Source organism: Hakea prostrata, chromosome 1 (genome assembly GCF_041222555.1).
Source record: "Hakea prostrata isolate BN-2017 chromosome 1, UWA_Hpros_2, whole genome shotgun sequence".
Classification (NCBI taxonomy): Eukaryota; Viridiplantae; Streptophyta; class Magnoliopsida; order Proteales; family Proteaceae; genus Hakea; species Hakea prostrata.
The window spans coordinates 14,741,065-14,762,001 of record NC_142600.1 but is presented as its reverse complement, the minus strand read 5'-3'; the positions used below and the strand labels follow the sequence as shown (position 1 = coordinate 14,762,001).

The following is a 20,937-nucleotide window of genomic DNA, read 5'->3' as shown; positions in this document are numbered from 1 at the left end:
AGATTGTTGCTTGTTGGGAGAACTTCTTTCCCATTGATGTATAACACATCTGATCGTGGTGAAGCCCCAACCACCGATGGATTTCGGCAAAACCAATTTTATTGCTGCCGCCATTAAAGCAGGCTAAATCAATTTTGTTGAATCCATTTTTCTAATCTCAGATTTTAATTTGCAGGTTTAGATTTAGAATGCTGAATCTTCATGACTAGACACGCGCAAGGAAGCCGTGAGAACAGGGAAACAGAAGGACCTGATTTGTAAATTAGAAAACTTTAAACTTTAAAATATAGAAATAAAAAACAATATTATATATAAACCCCATGTAAATTTTGAGCCGTTCGATCTTATTATGATGACGTGGTGCGATCCCCACCGTTAGCTTCTGCAAATAAAAATCCGATGATTTCAGGCCGGAAACTGAGGCTTTTCTATATCCGTTTCGATTAAATAGTCGCGCATCTCACAATACCCTTGTGGCAGCAGCCTGCGATTGAGGTTTTTCTGACGGGGTTGCAGTGGAAGATTCATCAATTCTGTTCAGAAGCAAGGATCGATTTAACCTAGTAAGTTTTTCTCAAAGTGAAGTATATGCATCTCCTTGGAATCTCTAACCGTAATTCTTTCTTAGACAAAGGAATCATCTTGGATCCTGCTTCTGTGGGTTGGGATTTTAATTCTTAAGCAGTTAGGTTGGGCGTATACATAGGCATGGTTTACCATCCAGAAATTCTTAAACGATTACAGCCAATAAGTTCTTATGGTTGGTTTTGATTGCTGAATTTTTTCCATCCAGATTTCCAAAATTGTTTCGATTTTTGAAAGGAAAAAAAGATGTTAACAAAACGAGGAGTGTTCGTATTCGACTATATGAACTGCAGTTGAATCCATTTAAGTTGACCTGTTGGCAGTTGGTGGATGCATCTTAGCATTTAGGTCCAATTTTTTCCTGTTAGATGACGAAGTCTTTCGATGTCCTTCTCGCTGTACAATTGGTTGTCAAATCCAGTAATCCATAGTTGAAATCAATCTTAGTAGATTTTTAAATGTCTAATGATCACTACACTTACAGCATGCATAAATGCACCATAAGTTGATGTCCAGTTCAATGATCCATGTTGTCCGTTTCCGTTCTATGCATGCCCTCAATGAAGCTCATCCATATAGTCAGTGAAAGGTATTCTGGATATATAGTCAATGTGATTGTGCTACCCGTTTATGTTTTATGCAGGTGATATTTGCCCAATAACCAATTTCTTGCTATCTCTCATGGTCTTTGCCAGTGTGCTGCTATCTTTCCTTGAATCTCCACATAACAACCATATTAAACATGTGCCTTGTCATTGGTGTACATGTTTTATTTTGCTGGATATTTGAAAAGTATTATAGCATTATAGCTAGTTTGTTTTCTGTATTATATCGTTACTCCCTTGATCTCCTTTTACACTGGTGTTAATTGAACTGCCCTCTTTCTAATCAGGAAAGGGTAAAAGGAGCTAAACTCTAAGCACAAGTGATCTTCTTCTTCTTTTTTATCTGGTATTCTTGATTCTTTGCCTGGGAGCAGTCTTGGATTTTGACATTCTACATATGGAAGGGGCGTCACAGATCTATCACGAGAGACAGAGGTTGCAGTTCTGCCTCTTGCACGCCCTTAACAACCTCTTTCAGGTATATTACTCTGTTTCCCTCCCTTTATTTTCCTACTCTTTTGCATACTCAATCAAATTTATTCTAGTTTTGCTTCTCTATGCGTATCCATCTCAAAATCTATAACTTCTCTTGGGTTAAACTTTAGTTTGCTGTAGATAAGCTCAATGTTGATGAAGTTTCTTTGTGGCTTTGACTTTGCAATATTATTTATCAAGTTCTACTGAACCCAAATCCAAAGATGTGTTCTCTTGAATCTGTGGTCTGTTATTCCAATTATTCCTGTTAATGCTGTTGTTTAATATTCTTTACAGATCCCTTTATGAGTGCTTTTACTCAGATGATGAAAATAGTTTAGATTTTAATTATTGTGGTTCAGGAAATGTTTGATGTCTTAAGAGATTAGCTTTTGACAAATATTATTGTAGTTCAGGAAAAGGATACCTACACTCCAACAGACTTAAATTCCATTTCCGACAGGCTTGTCCTTGATGACCCAAACAAGGACCGTTGGACTCCCCTGTCTTTAGTATTCAAGCCACACCACAATGCAGTAACTGGAAACTACGATATAAATGTGCTAATTGCAGCTCTAGAAGGGAAAGGGAAGGAGGTCGTTTGGCATGATCGTCGTAATGGAGTATCTTCGATTGACCTTACCGAGACTAATGATCCTTTAATGGGTTTGGTGCTTAACGTTCCAGTTAGGAGGTTCGGTGGGCTTTGGAGAAGTAGGCATTGGGTGTCGTTGCGGAGGTTGGGAGGTATTTGGTACAACTTGGATAGCGATCTTACAGCACCACAGCCATTCAAAAGCATAGAGGAAGTAAAGGATTTTTTGGATAACCTCATTAGTGGAGGTGGGGAGGTATTGCTAGTCTTGCACCATAAAGAGTGACTTCACTTTGCGTTGGATTGCTCATGGATTTCTTGAAGAATCTGAGAAGAGTTAGCTTTCTGAAGAGTCCAATTGCCTTTGTCTTTGTAGTTATCTCTGTCACATGCCTGTTAGTTGTGGCTGTTTCAGTTCTTAGGCTTCCTGAGGTGTCACTGGGAAGCCATGCTTTGAGATCGAGGAAGGTTTCTGAGGGGAGTCTGGGAGAGCTTGGACAGATGATGATCAAGATGTTGCCTGATGAGCTTGCTTTCACCATTTTCCTTCCTTCAGAGAGGGCTTTTGAACGTGATGTTAATCTGTCTGCTTATAATTGTTTGCGGGAACAGAATGCGAATGATACTTATGCCACACTCTCCCGTATATTGGGGTTCTCAACCATTCCCCGTAGTATCCCCTCGGTTGCAATACCCATGGGTAAGGAAATTTCCTTGGAATCCATAGCTGGATTTGGATTGTATATTTCAAGAGACTCCAAGGGGAAGGTCGTTGTCAACAGAGTTTCATCAGAACATGTTGATCTTAGGAAAGGAGATATTGTTGTACATATCATGAACGGAGTGATCATGGATGCTGAGTTTGAACAATCGTTCCAGTCGGACTATGGAGGTGAAGACTGAATGGTTTCACATCTGGAATTTATCTTCCTGGATGAATTCGTATACATCTGTCTATATGAGATGGAGCTATATTTATTTCCAAGTCCTTGCCTTGGCCTAATTTACCTGTTGTAAGCTGTGAGTCCCCCCAAACCTTTTTTTTTTTTTTTTTTTTTTTTTTTTCAGTGATACTGGTTCTTGCCCGTTGGCCAAATCATAATCTGTCGTAAGTGTGAGTTGCGACTCTTATGTACTCAAAATCAGTTTCTTCAGATATTGCTGATCTGTGGGTTCATGTTTCCTTCTGTTTCTTTATCATACACAATGAGAAAGTTCTCCCAACAAGCAACAATCTTCTAACAGCATCCGCAAGTCGTCAAGACACGCCGAAATTAACTTTCACAGAGGACCGCACCTCGATCAAATTGCATTTCAAAAACTTTGGTACGATTACGACAGATGGCCAGCACACTTCACTGTAGATAGTTACCTACCACTGTCATGTCAGTTGCTAGTTGCCGACACAAACCTAAGCCTTTCGCATGTTGCGAGAAGTGATAGACACTTGTCTCACGGGCAACTTTTTTAACCCAGGGAGCAGGACCTATTGAAGCCAATTTGTTTCTCTGCTGAGACTAAATTAGTAAATTATGCCCTTTTTACAACCTCGAGCAGGTCTTCAACTGTCGTAATTCACGCACCCACCAGAAATCTGGCACTAGCAGAATATAGAGTTTGATCCAAATTGATATTTGTCCAATATTTATTTCAACCTGATCTAAAACAATTTCAAGGCCTTACTACAGCACACACGTTACAAGATAGACGCAACCAGCTTGAATATATGAACAATACATGCAACTAAAATCAAGGAATTATAAACCATAACAACCAACAGCACATGCATTCTTTAAGAGTTTCATTCTAGACCAAGAAAATTTGTACGGATCAAGCTTTTGAACGCACATAGGAACCTAGTATCAGCCATAGTTAACAGCTGGTGAGCGGAAAAATCGCCTCATCAACCATTGTACTGGTCTCAGAAGCTGTGCTCTTTTCTTTCGCCAAAACCAGATTGCCGCATTGTATTGCTCGTTCCTTATCGTACGGGTGGCTGCTCGCCAATCATACTTCTCCATCTCCACCCGTGCAGCTTTTCCAATAGATTCTCGAAACTCTTCATTGGACAATAGAGGTTTCAATTTGCTCAAGCAGTCCTCAACATCCCCAGGATTGAAAAGGAAACTTGTTTTCCCCTCCTGATCTGTGGGAATTATGTCTGGAATACCCCCAGCCCGAGCTGCCACCACTGGGACCCCTGATGACATGGCCTCCAAGACGACAAGTCCAAGGGTCTCAGATTCAGAGGGCATCACAAACACGTCCCCACTAGCATATGCCTGGGAGAGTTCCTCTCCCTGTAACATTCCTGTGAATACTGCTGGCATGCCAGAGAACATTTGTTCCAGTTCCGCCCTGCCACCACAGCAAAAGAAGACAACTTTGTGAATAGGAACACATTTGCATGAGGCACAAGAAATCCCATTCATGCTTCATGAACTTAGTTGCACAAATGATGACAGTCAAAAGACTTTAGTGTGTGTGTCTTTCTTCAGAGAATTCATCTAAAATTTTGACTTGCCCAAGTCTCTTGTCTATTTTATCATTTCAGATATGTTATGGTCAGATCAAAGTTCAGGTTTGTCACATAGAAGTGTCCATAGCTACAACTGCAGAAAAGCATACCTATACGGTCCATCTCCAACAAAAGCAATCCGCCCTTCTGGAAGCCTTTCCATGACCCTGTCAGATGTTAAAGCATACAACTGAAGTCACCTGATACACAAACAGAAACTACCAGAAATACAAACCCATAGGAAGCGAAAATATAGAATTTAAGAGAAAAAGAAAAAGAAACTTCTGGTATATTCCATTAAATCCATATGAATGCTGCAGAACCAAAATCAAGTTCCAACTGATAAAGACCTTAAAAACAGTCAAGACTATGGGGCGACACTTTTTCTGCTAGTAAGTACACACACACACATACAGATGATAATTATGGTTGGAGCTACAAGTTAATGACCAAAAAAACCAACAAACAAGGGGAATGTCATAGTGTCATAAATCTGGAAACCAAGTCAAATAACCAAAGAAAAAGAATCTAATAATTCAAAATGAAAATAAACTAACCTCTTTAGAAAATCCAAGCTCTTCTCAACTCCTAACCTTCCAACATGGATAATCAATGGTTTCTCAGGTTCTCCATTGCTAGTTAAACATAAAGAGTGAAGGAGGATTTAGGAGCACAATCCTGAGAAGGGTTAGAAAGGAAATAGAAGGTAAGTTCAATACCTTAGTCTTATGCGCATATCAAAGTTACGGAAGCGGGGATGAAAGCTTTCAGAATCAACACCTTTATTCCAGAGTCGTATCTTATTAGCTGGAAAATATGACAAAAGGAAAAGGACACAAGTAAGCAATCAGGGAAAAGATAAATAAGCAAGGATAAGAGGTTTAATTAAACAGACTGAAGGATGTGTGGTACAAAAATGTGTTGGTACATTGGACATGTGTGGAAATAAAAGAGCATCTGATTTAATTAAGAATGAACTATGAAAGATCTGATAACTCAAGACACCATTATTGGCATACATCATAAGGGTTAAAAGATATGTAATTAAACAGGCAGGAGCAACTGGCATTTGAACACTATAATTTTATAGATGTCAGACTAAATTGTAACTGCAAACATAAGAATAATTTGATTCATAAGGAGTTGAGAAATGAGCAGAAGAACTCCTGGGCACAATAATAATGTTATTATGTTTATCTAATATATATGAAACACAAAGACACACATGCAGCACTTGATCATTAGAAACAGCAAGTGCTCCTTGACAATAGCTGTACAGAAACGTTGCTATGAACAGGATGATGACATGCTGACCTGCTGTAACCCGAGCTGCCTGAAGATCCCTCCCAATGGCAGCAGAAGGTACGAGAGTAAGATCAGCAGCCCTGTGAAGAAACTCTGACAACATCAAGAAAGTTTAGGAGCCAACCAATATGAATATCATGGATGCATATTCAGGCAGCAGGGGAAAGACATACTTATAATTAACCACATAGGTTTCACCAGCCAACTAAAGGTGTATCTTGGAATATATCTGCAGATACCACAACAGGAATCAGTTTATGTTCCATAAAGCATGTATTTGAAATATGAATGACTTACACTCCTTCAACCTTGAAATTAACTTCTGAGGATAATATACATGTCACAGAAGGTTGTCAGCACTTAAATACAACATAAAATAAGAACCAGTGTCCCAAGAATTTGGGAATGTCTTGGGGTGTGAGCACACAGAATCAATACGTTATGTCACATATTAGGTTCAGAGGCATTAGGTGCACCATACAGGGTCAGGCCATTATAAATTCTCTAGGGTAGGAGCTTGTCCATATGCATCAGTCTATCCACTGCACTAGGACTTGATAAAGCTTTGCATAAGTCAAGCTCATGTGAAAAGGTAGTAAGACATTTATCTCAAATGATGAAAGACTCACACTGGGACATGAGTATGATATGACATCACAATCGGCACACATAGTAGTTTTGATATGATCAGAGCTCCAAATACCTGCGACAGTTGACATTATATCAGCTATGCAAAATAAATTGATTTTTGTTTCTCCTTTTTGGTAATCAACAAGGTTACCAGACAGCTACCATTATTCCAGGCGACGATGCATGTATTATGTCGGGCTTGAAATTCGCGACCTCTGAGATTATTCGAGGGCTGAGTGCTAGCGAAAGGGGCACTTTTTGATACCAGGGGCAGGGGAAGCTGCAAAATATTTGGGAGCTCTTAGGAAAAGGAAATGTTTCGAGAAAAACAAATTACCTTGACTCAATCTGGTTTAAGACTGAGTAAGCAAGCTATTCAAGTAAGCTTCACTTCAATTGGTCCAAGTTCAGTCAAATCACATATAAGTCTACAAAATCTCTACTAATTGTGATCACATGGGGGGGTTATATTGTGATTGGTAAATTAAATTAAGGATGAAACTTCCAATACACGGGAACAAACACATAGAAAGTATTTTTCATGCCAAGTAATTTGAATATAGGTAGTAGAATTTTACCTCCTTGATCCAATTAACTTAGCTCCATAAAACTCTTGGGGTACTCCTTCATGTGTTGTTACAACCATCACCTACAACAGTCATCACAGCCAACTTCAGAAAAATAAGTGGAGCCATTTTGGCAACAGTAATAGAACAGGCATTCAAAATGCCCAAAATCAACTTGAAAACCAGTAACACATTTCACACACCCCCCCCCCGGCGCAATAGATCCTGTTTGCCTTTCATGCCAGAAGCAGGTCGTCCCTTAGCAAATGGTGTCCAAAAATTAGGAAACAATGTTACACAACCACAGGGAAATAAATGATTTACCTCATCCCCCATTTCGCGCAGATATTTGATGAAATTCTGAAACCGATTCTTGTATCCAGACACATAACTGCAAAATTGCCAGCCTTGTCAATGGAATGCAGATATTCAAAAAGAGTAAGCAAATAGTAAGAGGGGGGAAAAATGGAAGCTTCTTTACTCTATGCAAGACTTGCAGATATGCAGACAATTGTGTCATATTGTGTTATCAAATCAGTGCATGAAACTTGTAATGATTAAAATAAAAAATTTCTTCTATTGATAATCACAAGTCACAACCAGCACATGCTTCTCTTCTTAATCATTATACAACCAAAAGATGCTATTCACAACAACAAAAACCACTCACCTTATCCAACTAAATGGGTTCATTTTGCGTTGAGTCAGCTCTATTTGATTCATACAAGGCCAAAGTCATGAATGTTTTTTCTCACAACAACTTCTAAGATTATTTTAGTTCTGCCCCTGAAGATATTATTCTTTGAATGCAAGAATTGATGAATGTGTTAACATTCCCCTCTATCCTAGATACAGAATAGATTATCATCTTCACTGATGTCAGTGATTTGAGGATTATTCACAACTATGGGAACTAATATAGCACGAGCAGAAACTGCATGTGCTTCGAAAAATAATGCTGACACTGAACCAGAACGGGTTCAATGAGATCCTTAGCTGGAGAGAAAGAAAATTAGACAAATCTTTAGCAAAGAATCATATTTGTTTAGCATTTCCAATACAAATTGTCAAATGTCAGTCTCAATGATGTAGGCTAAAAAAATTAACAGGAAGTGAAGGAAATTTAGTTATCAATTTAAAATTTTCTCGAAACATATGGTGTCAAGCAAGTCACACACCAGAAAAAAGAAGAGCAAATTTCTAATTTATCATACTATAGAACATACAGATTCTAAGCATAGTGTTTTTGTTTTTTGGGCAAAAGATTCCAAGCTTAGTAATTTGTGAATAGATATGTAAATGTATGTGAAACTTACAAAAAAAACAGAACAACAAAATAGAGATTAGCTTTTTTGTTAATTAGAAATATGGGAAACACCTATTTTCCAATGTAATGCGATGTGCAAAAGTTTTGAGTTACAGTACAAACTATAATGCAAATGAAATTAAAAGAAAACTACAGAATGAACAGCATAAACTTGAAAAAAGAACTTTTGAAAACCACAGATGCTGCAGCTCACAAAAAGGTTCTCGACAATAATGCTTGTAAATAGATAAACAGTTGACCTAGAGACAAAATTTAAGTGCAGCCGCTAGCAGCTATAAGATCAAATGGATCTCATCAGAATTCCAAGAAAGGCCAATGGGTAAGGCCAAAACTAAGGAACATTGAACTTGAAGCAAAATGAAAACAAGGGTTCATCGCGCCTCACAGTAAGAGAGCATCTTGCCCAAAATACCCATAAAATGCCAGGATCGTTGAAGAGAATTTAGTGAAATAAATGAGTAAGTTGTTTCGAGGAAAGATGATAGCACTCACGCGAAGGGAGAAGGCTCTACAAAGAGGGCGATGCGGCGAGGCTTAGAAGCCCCTTCTACGTCGCTCAAAAGAGGAGGTGATTCTTCCTCCTCTACTTCTGTAATTTCTCCGATAGGCATATCCTTCTTCCCTGGAAGAGCCGCTGCGCTTATTCTTCTTCTTCTTCTGCTACTGCCTCTCTTTGTTGCTTCTGTAGATCGTGAAAGAAGCGTCTGTCTGCATAAAAAACTGGAACTTGTAATTGATAGTCCAGTAAGATGAGAAGCAGAGAAGATGGGAAGATTAGAAGAAGAAGAAGAAGAACAGTGGGTAGGGGATGAAGAGGAGGTTGAAGAAGTATTGAGAAGGGTAAAGGGAGGAGGATTTATAGAAAGAGACGAAGTCATTAGATGTTTATAGCTGTCTGTTTTTGCTGCGTATGAATGAATGATTATTTAGTGAGTTTTGAGGGATGAGAGTTTTGGAGAGTTGCTCAAGGAATCTCAGCTTTTTAAAGCAGGGGTGCTCTCTTTGTGTTTTTTTCTTTCTCTCCCTCTCTCTCTCTCTCTCTCTCTGTCTGACTGTGTGTGGTGTGGATATTTCTCAACTAAGCTCTAAAGGAATCATTTCATAGTTTATCGGTATATGCCCATACCCAACCTCTTCCTTTCTGTCTTGTTTCTTATTTCTCTCTCTCTTCTCTCTCTCTTCTCTCTCTCTTCCTCTACGCTCGTATTCGTCGTATTCGTATTCATAACTGTCCTTTCAGTTTCAACCACCCTCTAATGAAAAAAAAAATCATAGCGGTCCTGCCCTCATGGAAGTTTTTTGTTGAATCATTTTGCAGATTTTTTATTTATTTTTTTTAATAATTCATTTTTATTGAAAGGAGAAACCTGAATTATACAGCCTATACCTACCATATCAAATATTAAAGGCAACTCCTTTATGTTAATATCATCAAAAGAAAAAGAGAAAAAAATTTCTCTTTACTAAAAAACAACAAAGAAGAGAGAAAAACATCTTCTTTACGTTTCTTTCTTGTGAAAAAGTTTTAGGCAAAATTTTCAATTCTTTCACATGAATGATTAGTCATCGTCTTAGGTTCGTTATCATTCAATATCAGTGAAATCATTTTGGATACGTAAAATTTTGATCTTGAATAGGTCTTGACCTCAATTGTTTGATATCGTTTCATTACTCATTGTTTTATGTACTGTCATGTATTGATTGTTTAAAAATCAATCTTCAAGTCTACATGTAAATAGTAACTGTTGAGTTGTGTTCTAGAACACATGATAACATGTAAGTGATGGGCAACAAAGCTTCAAGGAGTGTCATTTGACAAATATCAACATTTGTCCTCAACTTAAGATATATGTCTTTCGTATTTAGTAGGTCATACTGGTGGTCCTCCTGTAAGGCTGTAACATCATTCTCTCCTTAAATTATTTTGTATTTGATTTGTTGAAAATGTCTTTCTTTAGAGACACTTTAATGATGTGCACGCCCTTTTGTGCTACGTGAAATGATGATTTAAGTATTATAGTTGTTTGTTTAGTTTGTAAAATATTATTTAAAATTCAGCAAAAGTCTTAACTTTCAATAAGAGAAAATAACAAAACTGAAAAATAGATGGGTGGGACTAACTGGTCCTATACTTATATGGGGAAAAAAATAATATTTCTATATAATTAAGAGAAAGAAAAAAAAAACTTAACAAGACTAAAAACAAGAAAGATAAATATTGTATTCAAAAAGATTGGTAGTTTAAATTTTCCTTTATGCAATTCTTAATATAACTAATGCCAATAATGGAATAATGAATTATTGCGTAATTTGTTAAAAAAATAATAATTAGAAAGTCAAGAGCCTTGTTGTTTTCTCAATAATTGAAAAGAATGAGGCACAACAAGTCAAAAAAAAGAAGGTATTTCATGAAATCAAAATCATCACCTCTCATTTAAATTGCAAATCTATACAATCAGTATCGAAATGAAATTAACATAAGCATTGAATTAATTAAAATACTAGAATAAATGAACATGTATCATTCATTTCTGTTTTTCTTTGGTATACTAAAAAAAAGAAAATTTTGAGAAATGTAAAGATTACAATCTATAGTAGCCTTTGTCAGTGGCATCATCTCTTACAAGGTCAAGAAAAGTCGCCGGGAGGCTCATACAATTCAATTCTATCTCACCCACACTGCCCATGAAGCTCGCCAGATGATCTCACAAGTATTAAGCTCACGCACCCTTATCTATACAAGTGCATTTTTTTAATCAAAGTACGTCTTGATCTTGAACTTGTCAGTATAATGATTATTTTTTGACTATTTAATATATTAAAAATAATCCTAAGTATTTAATATATTAAGAATAATCCCAACTAGTGCTTCGTTCACATAAATTCATCATAAAATTAAATTAATTACCCTATAAGATAATGCACCTGGTTATATGTAGAATCATTACCTCCTCTCCCTCTCTCAATATATTTAATTTTATGTACCTTTTACCAAAAGAAAACAAGCTTTAAGTACATTATTCAATTTGTCACATGGTGGGGTAGATCTTATTTATCTTTAAAGTTTTCACCTCATCGATCCATCACATGAAAGGTTTAAATCTTACCAAATAAAAACAAACAGGCGATGTTTAAATCATTGACATAGGGTCACCTTCACTCAAGTTGTATTTTATTTTTATTTTTATGAAGAAGTAGTATTTATTGGTTCTCTAAAATAACAGCTTTAACAAAAACAAAAAAAATTTAACCAATACGATTTATAATGAAAAGATCTATGATGAACATAATTTTTATTATTTGGAGTGTTCCTCGAGAGTCTTTACCATGGAATAAATCGTGTACTTCGATGCAATATTATCATATCTGAAATTTGGTGTAATGTGGACAAGTTTTCGAACTCCTTCCAAAATTGAAATACTCGTGGCTTTTGAAGTAGATCTATAAGCAGGTTAGATACACCAATATCCAAATCCGAATTCAATTACATAACCCTTATTTGCATCCGAATCTGAATTTGGTGAAATTTTAGAGAAGGCATCTGAATAAGAATCATGAACTTTACTTGATATCCAATAATAATCCGATCCGATAATTGATTGGTGATTGTCATTTTTTTTTATTTTTGATTATCAATTCCGATTATAGAATCCGATTATCAGCCCTATTTAAGAGAAAGAATGTTTATTACTTTACTCTAATTGGATAATTTTTTTATTATCCGGTTATCGATTATCGGTTTTTGAATCCGACTATCATCCCTTTTCAGAGAAAAAATGTCAAATATTTTGTTGTATATGGATATTATCCGATTTGATAAGTTATCCGAATCAGAATATGATTGCTTATCGGACAAATACATATATTTTTTGATAACAAAATTTTCATATACGGACACCTTTAAAAGAATACGAATGCATATTCAAAGGTAGATTTTGACTATCCATTTATCTAAACGATAAGATAATAAAAACCCACTTAGGTAGATTCAAATATGAGCCTCTTTCTTCGCTAGTTAAAGCGAGAAGCAGACTCTACAATGGACACCATTATAGAACCTACTAATGTGATACCTATGTGTACTTGCTTCTCCTTTTAATAAATTTTCATCTTTATCAGAAGAAAAAAAAATTAGTATATGAATATATTTGCCAAACACTTTATAGGACATAGTGGGTCCATTTGGTAGCCGATCATTCAATAAACATGAAGAATTCACAAGATATGAGCATCAGAAAAAAAGGAATCTCCATGCATTTCTGGCCCCAGTAGTTGCTTCATCACTCTGATTTCTCTTACTAATTTATTCGTGATGGAAATGACTTGAAGAGAATTCATTTTTATTCCCTTCTTCTTTTGGTAAACATTTTCTTCCTTTTACATGGATGTGAAAAGAGGTTCGAATTGAAAGCAGCTAAAGCTAATTTAAGAATAATTGAAGGATAGAAGTTGTTTCATTTTTGACTAAAGAACACCGACACAAGATTAAAAGTGGGCTTCATATATTAAGGCTACATTTTATTGTTCTCCTAGGATCCTATGGAAGTCTTTAATTCTAATTCTATTTGATGCCTACAAACTGTACATAAGTGAATGGGAAGGGTTTTTTCACAAATATAATACATAGGTTAAGAAATTGAATTTTTTTCTTTAAAATGTTATCATCCATTTTTTTTCAAATCCTCCAAATTGTGTGGGTGGAAACAGATAGGAGAGGAAAATGACATTTATATTTTATTGTGTCTCTCTAAAATAAAAAGTTGGATCTATTTCTCATACAATGAATGTATGGCACACCCATTGGAGTTCATTTTGTTTTTTTCTTCCCTATTTGGTAGATTTGGAAGTCCACTCGCTCTTGAATTCCAACCATCTGATGTTGGATGTTCTTTCTTTGCTAGCATTTGTATTATCTTTTTGTGTGAATGCGATTCTTTTGTCCAAATATAGTAATTTCAAGCTAATCACAATAATAGCCTTCGATATTTTCTCTGCATTGGTTTCCATTGCGTTGGTTCAGGAACAACATAAATCCCACAACCCTAAACAATCTCATTCTCCTACCAATAATGGCGATAGTGATGTCGAAAGAAAAGAAAAAAATGGGACTTTCTGAGTATCACGTGGAAGAATGATGTAATGTCGGTCAATTCAATATTAGAGAATAGATAAAAACACATCTAATTGAGAGATTAAATTTGTGGGATTATTTCCTCTTAGCATATCTAAATGTCCAATTCAATGTTGATATTTTAAATAATTAATCGAGAGACAAGGACATAAAAAATTTACCATCTATTAAATTTGTAACAAAATATGATTCATCGAACGGAACATTAGAATAAAATTGTTGAAGAAAGAACAAGATGTTACTTTTCATTGTTTAAAACAAATAAAGCTTCAAACATACAAAAAAATAAAATATACTTTTTCATTTTAGAAATACTGAAGTAAATATAATCAAATATTTCAAATCAATTTCTCGTAAGTTAGGATTTCAAAATAATAATATGGAACTAATACCTTGTATTATCAGAATCTGGGTCTATAAGTAACGTACCAACTTGGACAACTAACTACAGGCTATAATATTACGTCAAAGTGATACCTTTGAAGCTTGAAACGTTAAGCTATCAAGAAGGTATGAAAGGGACCAAGAAGAAGTAAAATCAGATTCACGTCTTATTTTCTTTCCTTATATCATACAAGTGCTAGGAATGTTGCTCAAGAGGAGAAGAAAAGGAGAAATAACGAAAACACTTTTTAAAAAAGAGATTTCGGTGCAGGAATATTTGACTTATAGAAAGACAGATAGAGACTAGTAGTGTCCAATCCAACTGAGGAAGATGAGGTACAAGATACCCAAGGTAAAAGAGGCCCAATACCAGGCCCAAGCCCAAGACTGAATCCAAGCCCAGTTTGATGAAAACTGGGCTTGGTCCTTGGGTTTCTTTCTAACTGCCACATCGAAGCACACTAACATGATATAGACAAAAAAAAATAAATATTAAGACGTTGATTTAGTCTAATCCATAACATCCAAATAAATTTTTTACATAAATAAAGCTCAATTATGTGCATTTATGACATTCAGATGTTAATCACCGAATTTATTATCCAAATTATAATTAAAACCCATCGGTTCAACAACTTTATTATCTCAATTAATTATAATTAAAATCATGAATTGGTTCAACAACTAAGTCCAGAAAGCTTGCAATGCAATATGTCCAATTTCTATTAGGATATTGTACTTATATTTTAGGATGGAGTAGGTTGTTAAGCTTGAAGTTCAAGAACAAGGTTGGTTAAAAGAAATACATTTTGGGATACCCATGAAAGATTAGCATAGAATTGAGTTGGAATTCATATTTCCTATATCAATATCTTGTGATTAATTCGGTTTGTATTCATCATAATCTATTTATGTATAAGAGTGGCTGAAGTGATTGAGTTTGAATGCAATTGAACTTATTTTAATATAAGACATAAGATCGTATTTCAAACTAAGCTAACGTTGTTTTTATCGACTTATTATTTGAATTTGGATTTTCCATTTTGATTTCTTCTGTTACAATCGAATTTGCAACTTGGATCTTGTTAGTATTCTAAAATACCTTTGAGTAGCCACTGAAGCTTCTTCAAATGAAGAAACAGCATATCAGAAATCTCTCTCTCCTTTCCTTTCCTTTGTTCTTTTCCTCTCATATATTTGTTTCATTACCTCAAAAATTATATCCCACCAAATGGTTGAAGATTCAAAGATTAAAACAGTTGTTGATAAAGAACAAAGAAAGCACGAGGGCCCGCTGCTGATGATTCCCAATTTGTATTTTGTTGTGTCCTCTTGCTATATATATTTTCCATTCTCATATGTGGTTTTCGTTTGGAATCCCAAAGCAAAGCATCAAAGCAGAGAGGGCCTGATCGATATATATCGTCTTAAAAGAAACGCTGGTGATAGATAGATTGATGTTGAAAAACTACTAGTGCTCTGGCCTCTAGGCAGTATATATATAAAAAGCTGTGCCATCTTCTTCCTCTTTGCTATATCATCTTCCATTCACCACCTCGATCGTCTTTCGCTATACATCGTTTTCGGTTTCACTTTGAATCTTCTTTATTTTCGTGTCCATTTTAAAGAGAATCTCTTCTCTTAGCCATGCATGCCTGCCTTATGATACTTTGATAGAAATTTTTCAAAGGTGTCAAGGGTCAATGTCAACACATATGGTCTCTCAAATGTATACGCGACTCAAACTCCTTATCTTCATCTTCTATATATAGTGCAATAACAGTTTAACAGTTCCTTCAGTTTCTGAGTACACTAAGATGATGGGTCAAGGATCCCACAAGATGAGAAATCCAAGAGGAAAAGTCAAGCAATCACAAGGTTTCCATCCAAATAAAAAACCACTTCTGGCTTCAAGGGGGTTTAGAAAGAATGTCAAGCACTTTCGATATCTAATCTAATCAACACGGTCAGAGAGGAGTGGTTCAACTATAGTTGTTTAGGAATTTTTTTATAAGTTGCAAAATAAATATATGAATAAAAATTATCGATTCACACGTAGATTTGGTATTTATGACATAGAGATTATTCCCATTACCAAACGATGATTCCATTAATTTTGTCATGTGACACGGAATAATTATTTGACAATGATTTTAGTGATAAAAATTAATTCAAATAGTTATTATGTATTATACATTTACTAATATGTATTATTATTACTTATGATCATCTGAATTTTCAAATGTCTATAAGAAAACCTCATGCATTTCATATATGTCAATGCATATGTACCATTACTCTACCATATGAGAAGAGTAATTGTTTAATAATTATTGACTTTAACATCACAAATAAGCAATGTAGTTAATTTCAAATACAGCCCATGTTTTGTGTGATGTAAGCTTTCATCGTGAAATTTTTGGATAGTGATATATGGTTTGGGATTTGCAATTATTTTTCACTGGGGTGTGTAATTACATGCTGTATTCATTGTGTATATTCTTAGGATTGTCAAATGGGTATAGCACATACTTGAATAGGAAGATTCTTTTATTACCAAGTGTGATAGATTGGTTTCTTCCGTTTTCTCTGGATTCTAGGCTCTCTTCTTGTAGTATACGATTTTGAAAAGAAAAAAAAAACCTTGGATGATAATGAAGAAAATTTATTTATAATAATTACATTTTGGCTAGTACAAATTTAGGTATATGATTACTAAAAATATTCACATGTAAGTCATAACCATCTAGGTCGGAGAAAATGATATTTTGCTTATTCTTCAAAAATCAAAGAAAACAGGTCATGCATCTAAGTGAGCCCTAAGATAAATTATGTTCACATGCTCTAGTAGTTGTTAATTTATGTGCAATGCTATATAGTCATTCCATTTCCATCACATCTCATCAATTAATAGTTTATTAAGTAATCCGTGCATGCATATATTCTTCTATTAATTATGGTTTATCTTCGAAATCTTTTTTTTTGTTTTTTTTTTTTGAAATGGGTTGGATTGATGTGGTCCAAAATTAAGTCAAGTCCTAATTAGGATTTACGATTCAATTTGGCTTGGTTTGTCAACCATTTAAATTTCTATATATATATGATTCTTCTCCTCATCATTTCTTCCTCATTTCCCAAAGAGACAGACATTACAATACAAGGAGAACGACACCTTAACTGTAATTACGACTTACTACTCTCCCTAATCACTGCCTTTTCCAACTCTTTCTCTTCTCCCCCTTTCCTGTCTATGTCATTCTCTTCTTCTCTTTTCCTTTCTTGCTTTCCTCTTTCCCTTTTTCTTTTCCTCTTGGCATTTCTTCCTTTTCCACCATTAAATATACTCTCACCTCCCAGACTCCTTCCCCAGGCTCACTTACCTCTCCCTATTTCGCTTTCTTAATTATCTTTCCTCCTCTCTTTCTCCCTCGGAAGATGTTGAGAAGTACAAGTAAACGAGTGAGTTTCAGTCCAGATATCAAGGACCTGCAGAAGTTGTCTATCAAAAAAAACAACAACAACAACATCAGCAGCAACAGCTCAACTGTTGGTATGAATAGGCAGACAGCAGGAGTTGGCAGTTTCCCTGTACCCAAACACAGCCCAGCAAAAGGGTTCTCTTCCATGAGGCTCCTGCGGCGCATAGGGTCAAAGGTGGCCAGGGCTTTTGGTATGGTGTCATCCATGAGGAGGTGTGGAAGGAACAAGTCTTGTTCTAAGGTTTCTTCCTCAAACTCAACATTAAATTCAAGGCCATCTTTTGCACCACTCGACTCTTATCAGGCTGAAGCTATCGAAGATTGTATCGAGTTCATCAATTCTTCTGGTTCCTTCCAGAGATCCAATTCCGTCTCTACTCTTTCTACACAACAGGTTCTGTAATGGTATTTCATATTATCTATCGTGTACATGCAGAATCACCTGTCGGATTGTAATTAGAGCTTAATTCTATAAAATGCACTATTATGTATCAGTAATCATTTTAATTAGTTTTCTTAATCTCACACAAGAGCCCAAGTATATATCTTGGATTCTCGATCGATGTTCTCTATCTATTCCTATTGTCAGAATTAATCTCATTTCTCAGAAAAGAAAAACAGAGCAAGTCAGAGATGGTGGATTTGGTTCAATTGATTTGTTAGGACTCGGTTTCTTTAAGGTTTTTTAATTCAAAGCTTGACATGTTAGACATGGTGAGAAGTTACCTCTTTTTTCTTCTTTTCTTAATTAAGTTGCAGGTGGGAACTCGTTTTGAATTCTTGACAAAAAAAGAATTCTTCAATTTCGTTCTTAATTTCATCCTATTTATTCAACTTGTTGAACCGTCAAAGTCTTCTCAGACTCAAAGCATATTTATTTGAAGGAGTAAAATAAGCAAGTCAAAGTCTACGAAAAAAATAAAAAACAGAGCAAGTCAAAGATCCATCAACGATCCACACACACGGTTTGGAAACTCTTTTATAATGGGCAAAACCACGTTTTCGATAAAGAGAGTTCTTCAATTCAAACTTTGAAAAATTAAACGAGAATCGTGCAAGATTGGTCAAAGTAAAACTTGACTAGATTTGATCATTAATCTTTCAGATCAAAGAAGGTTTTGATAGTTTTGGCCGGGGGAAGGAGGAAATTAATGTTATCGCGAATTATCTTGCACGGTTAGAAGCAAAAACAGAGACTCTAGAGGAGCGTTATCTTGAAGACTTAGATTTTGTTTAAGGTCTTTATTTTCTAATGTGTGCATTACTAGTGGTGTGTCATACACTTCAGTTTTATATTCTATAACATGGAGAGAGGGTGCAATTGATTTTGTGAGTTGAGTGTTTTAGTTCTTATGTTCGACATGGTTTCTTAATTATCTTTTCTACTCTGTTATACAATGATTTAGTATATAATGCAAACAAACAACCATTCTAGTGTCATCTCTAAAGATGTTTCCTCCAAAATGAGAAACAGAGCAACTCAAAGATCTCTCAGCTATCTACACTCATATATAGTTTGAAAAGATTTTACCAAAAAAATTTGAAATTTTTTCCCTAATGGGCAAAACCAGGTTTAGATAAAGTTAGTCCTCCAATTCAAAACTCTGGAAAAACTGGACGAGAATCATGCAAGGTCGATGAAAGCAAAACTTAACTATATTTGTCCATAAATCATTCAAACCACAAAGAAGGTTTCGATAGTTTTAGCCAAATTTAAGAATAACTTATAAGTTCTGAAATTTAAGGCAACAATATGTTTCAGGGTGTATCTAATGGGGAGATTGCATAGCCTTTCGAGATTTTGCATCACAAATAAAATGGAGACCTCCTTTTCAGATCTGACAGGTTAATACTCCCTAGTCCCTACTCAACTTAGTCTTGTTTTTCACCCAAAAAAGAAAAGCACTTAGTCTTGTCAAACAATGAATTCTGTGGACTTATATACCTCAAAAAGAAACTGCTCGTAATCTCAAGTAAAACCTGACGTGCAGTTCCACAGAAATCTAATAGTTCAATGACTCCAAAACGTTCCATATGGTAAACACATTGACTTTTTATGTGTTCTTTTGATGGGCTATGCATGCTCAAAGACAAGTACATGGTGAAACAAGTAAAACCAGTTGTATTTATTCTTTATTATGTATCAGATTGTTTTGATCTCTAAAATTTTTAAAGACTATAAAATTGAAACTGTACGAGTAAAAAGTAAGACCAATGAGCATTTAGGAGCTGAAAGCATTTAACAGGGAACTCTAAGTCCTTATCCTTGCCATTCTAATGCATCAATATGTTTATGGCGTTTGTGGTGAATGTCTTTTCCTTCTTTGGATGATTTTCTTGCAAATTAGTTTACCGTTGCAACTCGTATAGAATCAGTAGATAGATAATAGCATCATCGATCATCCACAGAGTGGAGTAGTAGGATCTAGACATTGAATTCAATCGTGTTTTTAACAGGAAAAGAAGAAGGAAATAAGTAGGTAAGGGTTCTACATCTAGCTGCTCTAGCTACTATTAGGAACTTCAAATAAAATCTTCGTCAATGCAAATCCAGAATAAATTCATGAGGTAGAAGTGTAATCCATAGATACAGAATAAGGAGAAAGAGAGCAGTAAGCAATAGTACTTAACATCATCAACTGAGAATAATAAGCACAAATGAAAGACTGGAAATACAAGTTTTCAGTTCTTGGCAAAAAGGTCTCCAAGCCCTCCAAATCCACCGGATTTCTTCTTGGCAGGAACTGCAACCGAATTCCCACGGATGGTGGTTGTTCCAGTTCCACCATTATTCTTCTCCTCAACCTTCTTGAGGATTGGGTCAGTCTCGTAAAACTGGTCTTCTTTTGCTAGATTTCCAAGAATCCAATCCATTGGACCTTTCTCCTCTCTGCTCCCACCGGAGCTCTTAGCCGCCGTCGCCGCAAAAACCCTTCCAGTAAACGCCGGACCAAAACCACTTGTGAATGAAGCCATTTCTTTCCTTCCTTCTTCTTCCTCCGGCCACTCACAACTCCCCAGGATTCAATGGGCAAATGCAGCAAGAGTGAAATCTGTTTCCGATAATATATCCTCCAGTGTTCTTTAACGAATGAGAACCGTTGGATAGAAGATGGGATTCAGATCACAGATAATGTGGAGTGCCTATGCCACGAGTTCTCCACAAGTGTCTTATCCAGGTTTTGGTTTTTATTTTTTTTCCTTCATTCTTTTCCATCATAGAAAAATATACTGGTTTGGTTTGGTTTCAACTTTCAAGAAAAGGAGATGAGGACCTCATCTGTTATTGGCCAAAACCTGGTAACGTGGCATTATTATATCCTTTTCTTATTAGTGCT

At 35.6% G+C, this 20,937-nt stretch overlaps 3 protein-coding genes across 3 annotated transcripts; 1 reads left to right on the top strand and 2 right to left on the bottom strand.

Moving 5' to 3' along the window:
• Positions 1-425: 425 nt before the first annotated feature.
• On the top strand, positions 426-3,782 carry LOC149027736 (uncharacterized). The gene is made up of 4 exons (XM_089165393.1): positions 426-563; positions 1,478-1,668; positions 2,081-2,541; positions 2,682-3,782. Exons 2-4 carry the CDS (start codon positions 1,588-1,590, stop codon positions 3,160-3,162), a joined length of 1,023 nt encoding a protein of 340 aa, XP_089021519.1. The 5' UTR covers positions 426-563; positions 1,478-1,587; the 3' UTR covers positions 3,163-3,782.
• A 90-nt stretch (positions 3,783-3,872) lies between these two features.
• LOC149027735 (sulfoquinovosyl transferase SQD2-like) lies at positions 3,873-9,667 on the bottom strand. The gene is made up of 11 exons (XM_089165385.1): positions 9,098-9,667; positions 7,603-7,669; positions 7,291-7,361; positions 6,875-6,992; positions 6,712-6,785; positions 6,256-6,311; positions 6,092-6,175; positions 5,497-5,584; positions 5,335-5,412; positions 4,888-4,944; positions 3,873-4,617 (listed from the first exon to the last, which is right to left on the bottom strand). The coding sequence occupies exons 1-11, from the start codon at positions 9,481-9,483 to the stop codon at positions 4,122-4,124; spliced, it is 1,575 nt and encodes a 524-aa protein (XP_089021511.1). The 5' UTR covers positions 9,484-9,667; the 3' UTR covers positions 3,873-4,121.
• A 10,614-nt stretch (positions 9,668-20,281) lies between these two features.
• LOC149027734 (thylakoid soluble phosphoprotein) lies at positions 20,282-20,575 on the bottom strand. The gene has a single exon (XM_089142755.1). The coding sequence runs from the start codon at positions 20,573-20,575 to the stop codon at positions 20,282-20,284; it is 294 nt and encodes a 97-aa protein (XP_088998881.1).
• Positions 20,576-20,937: the final 362 nt, after the last annotated feature.

Coding starts and splice junctions, on each gene's coding strand:
- LOC149027736 (XM_089165393.1), top strand. CDS start 1,588: ATGGAAGGGGCGTCACAGATCTATCACGAGAGACAGAGGTTGCAGTTC. Junction 1,669..2,080: donor CCCTTAACAACCTCTTTCAG/GTATATTACTCT, acceptor ATTGTAGTTCAG/GAAAAGGATACCTACACTCC. Junction 2,542..2,681: donor CTAGTCTTGCACCATAAAGA/GTGACTTCACTT, acceptor TTCAGTTCTTAG/GCTTCCTGAGGTGTCACTGG.
- LOC149027735 (XM_089165385.1), bottom strand. CDS start 9,483: ATGACTTCGTCTCTTTCTATAAATCCTCCTCCCTTTACCCTTCTCAAT. Junction 6,786..6,874: donor CATCGTCGCCTGGAATAATG/GTAGCTGTCTGG, acceptor CAACTGTCGCAG/GTATTTGGAGCTCTGATCAT. Junction 4,945..5,334: donor AGCTTGGATTTTCTAAAGAG/GTTAGTTTATTT, acceptor AACATCTGACAG/GGTCATGGAAAGGCTTCCAG.
- LOC149027734 (XM_089142755.1), bottom strand. CDS start 20,575: ATGGCTTCATTCACAAGTGGTTTTGGTCCGGCGTTTACTGGAAGGGTT.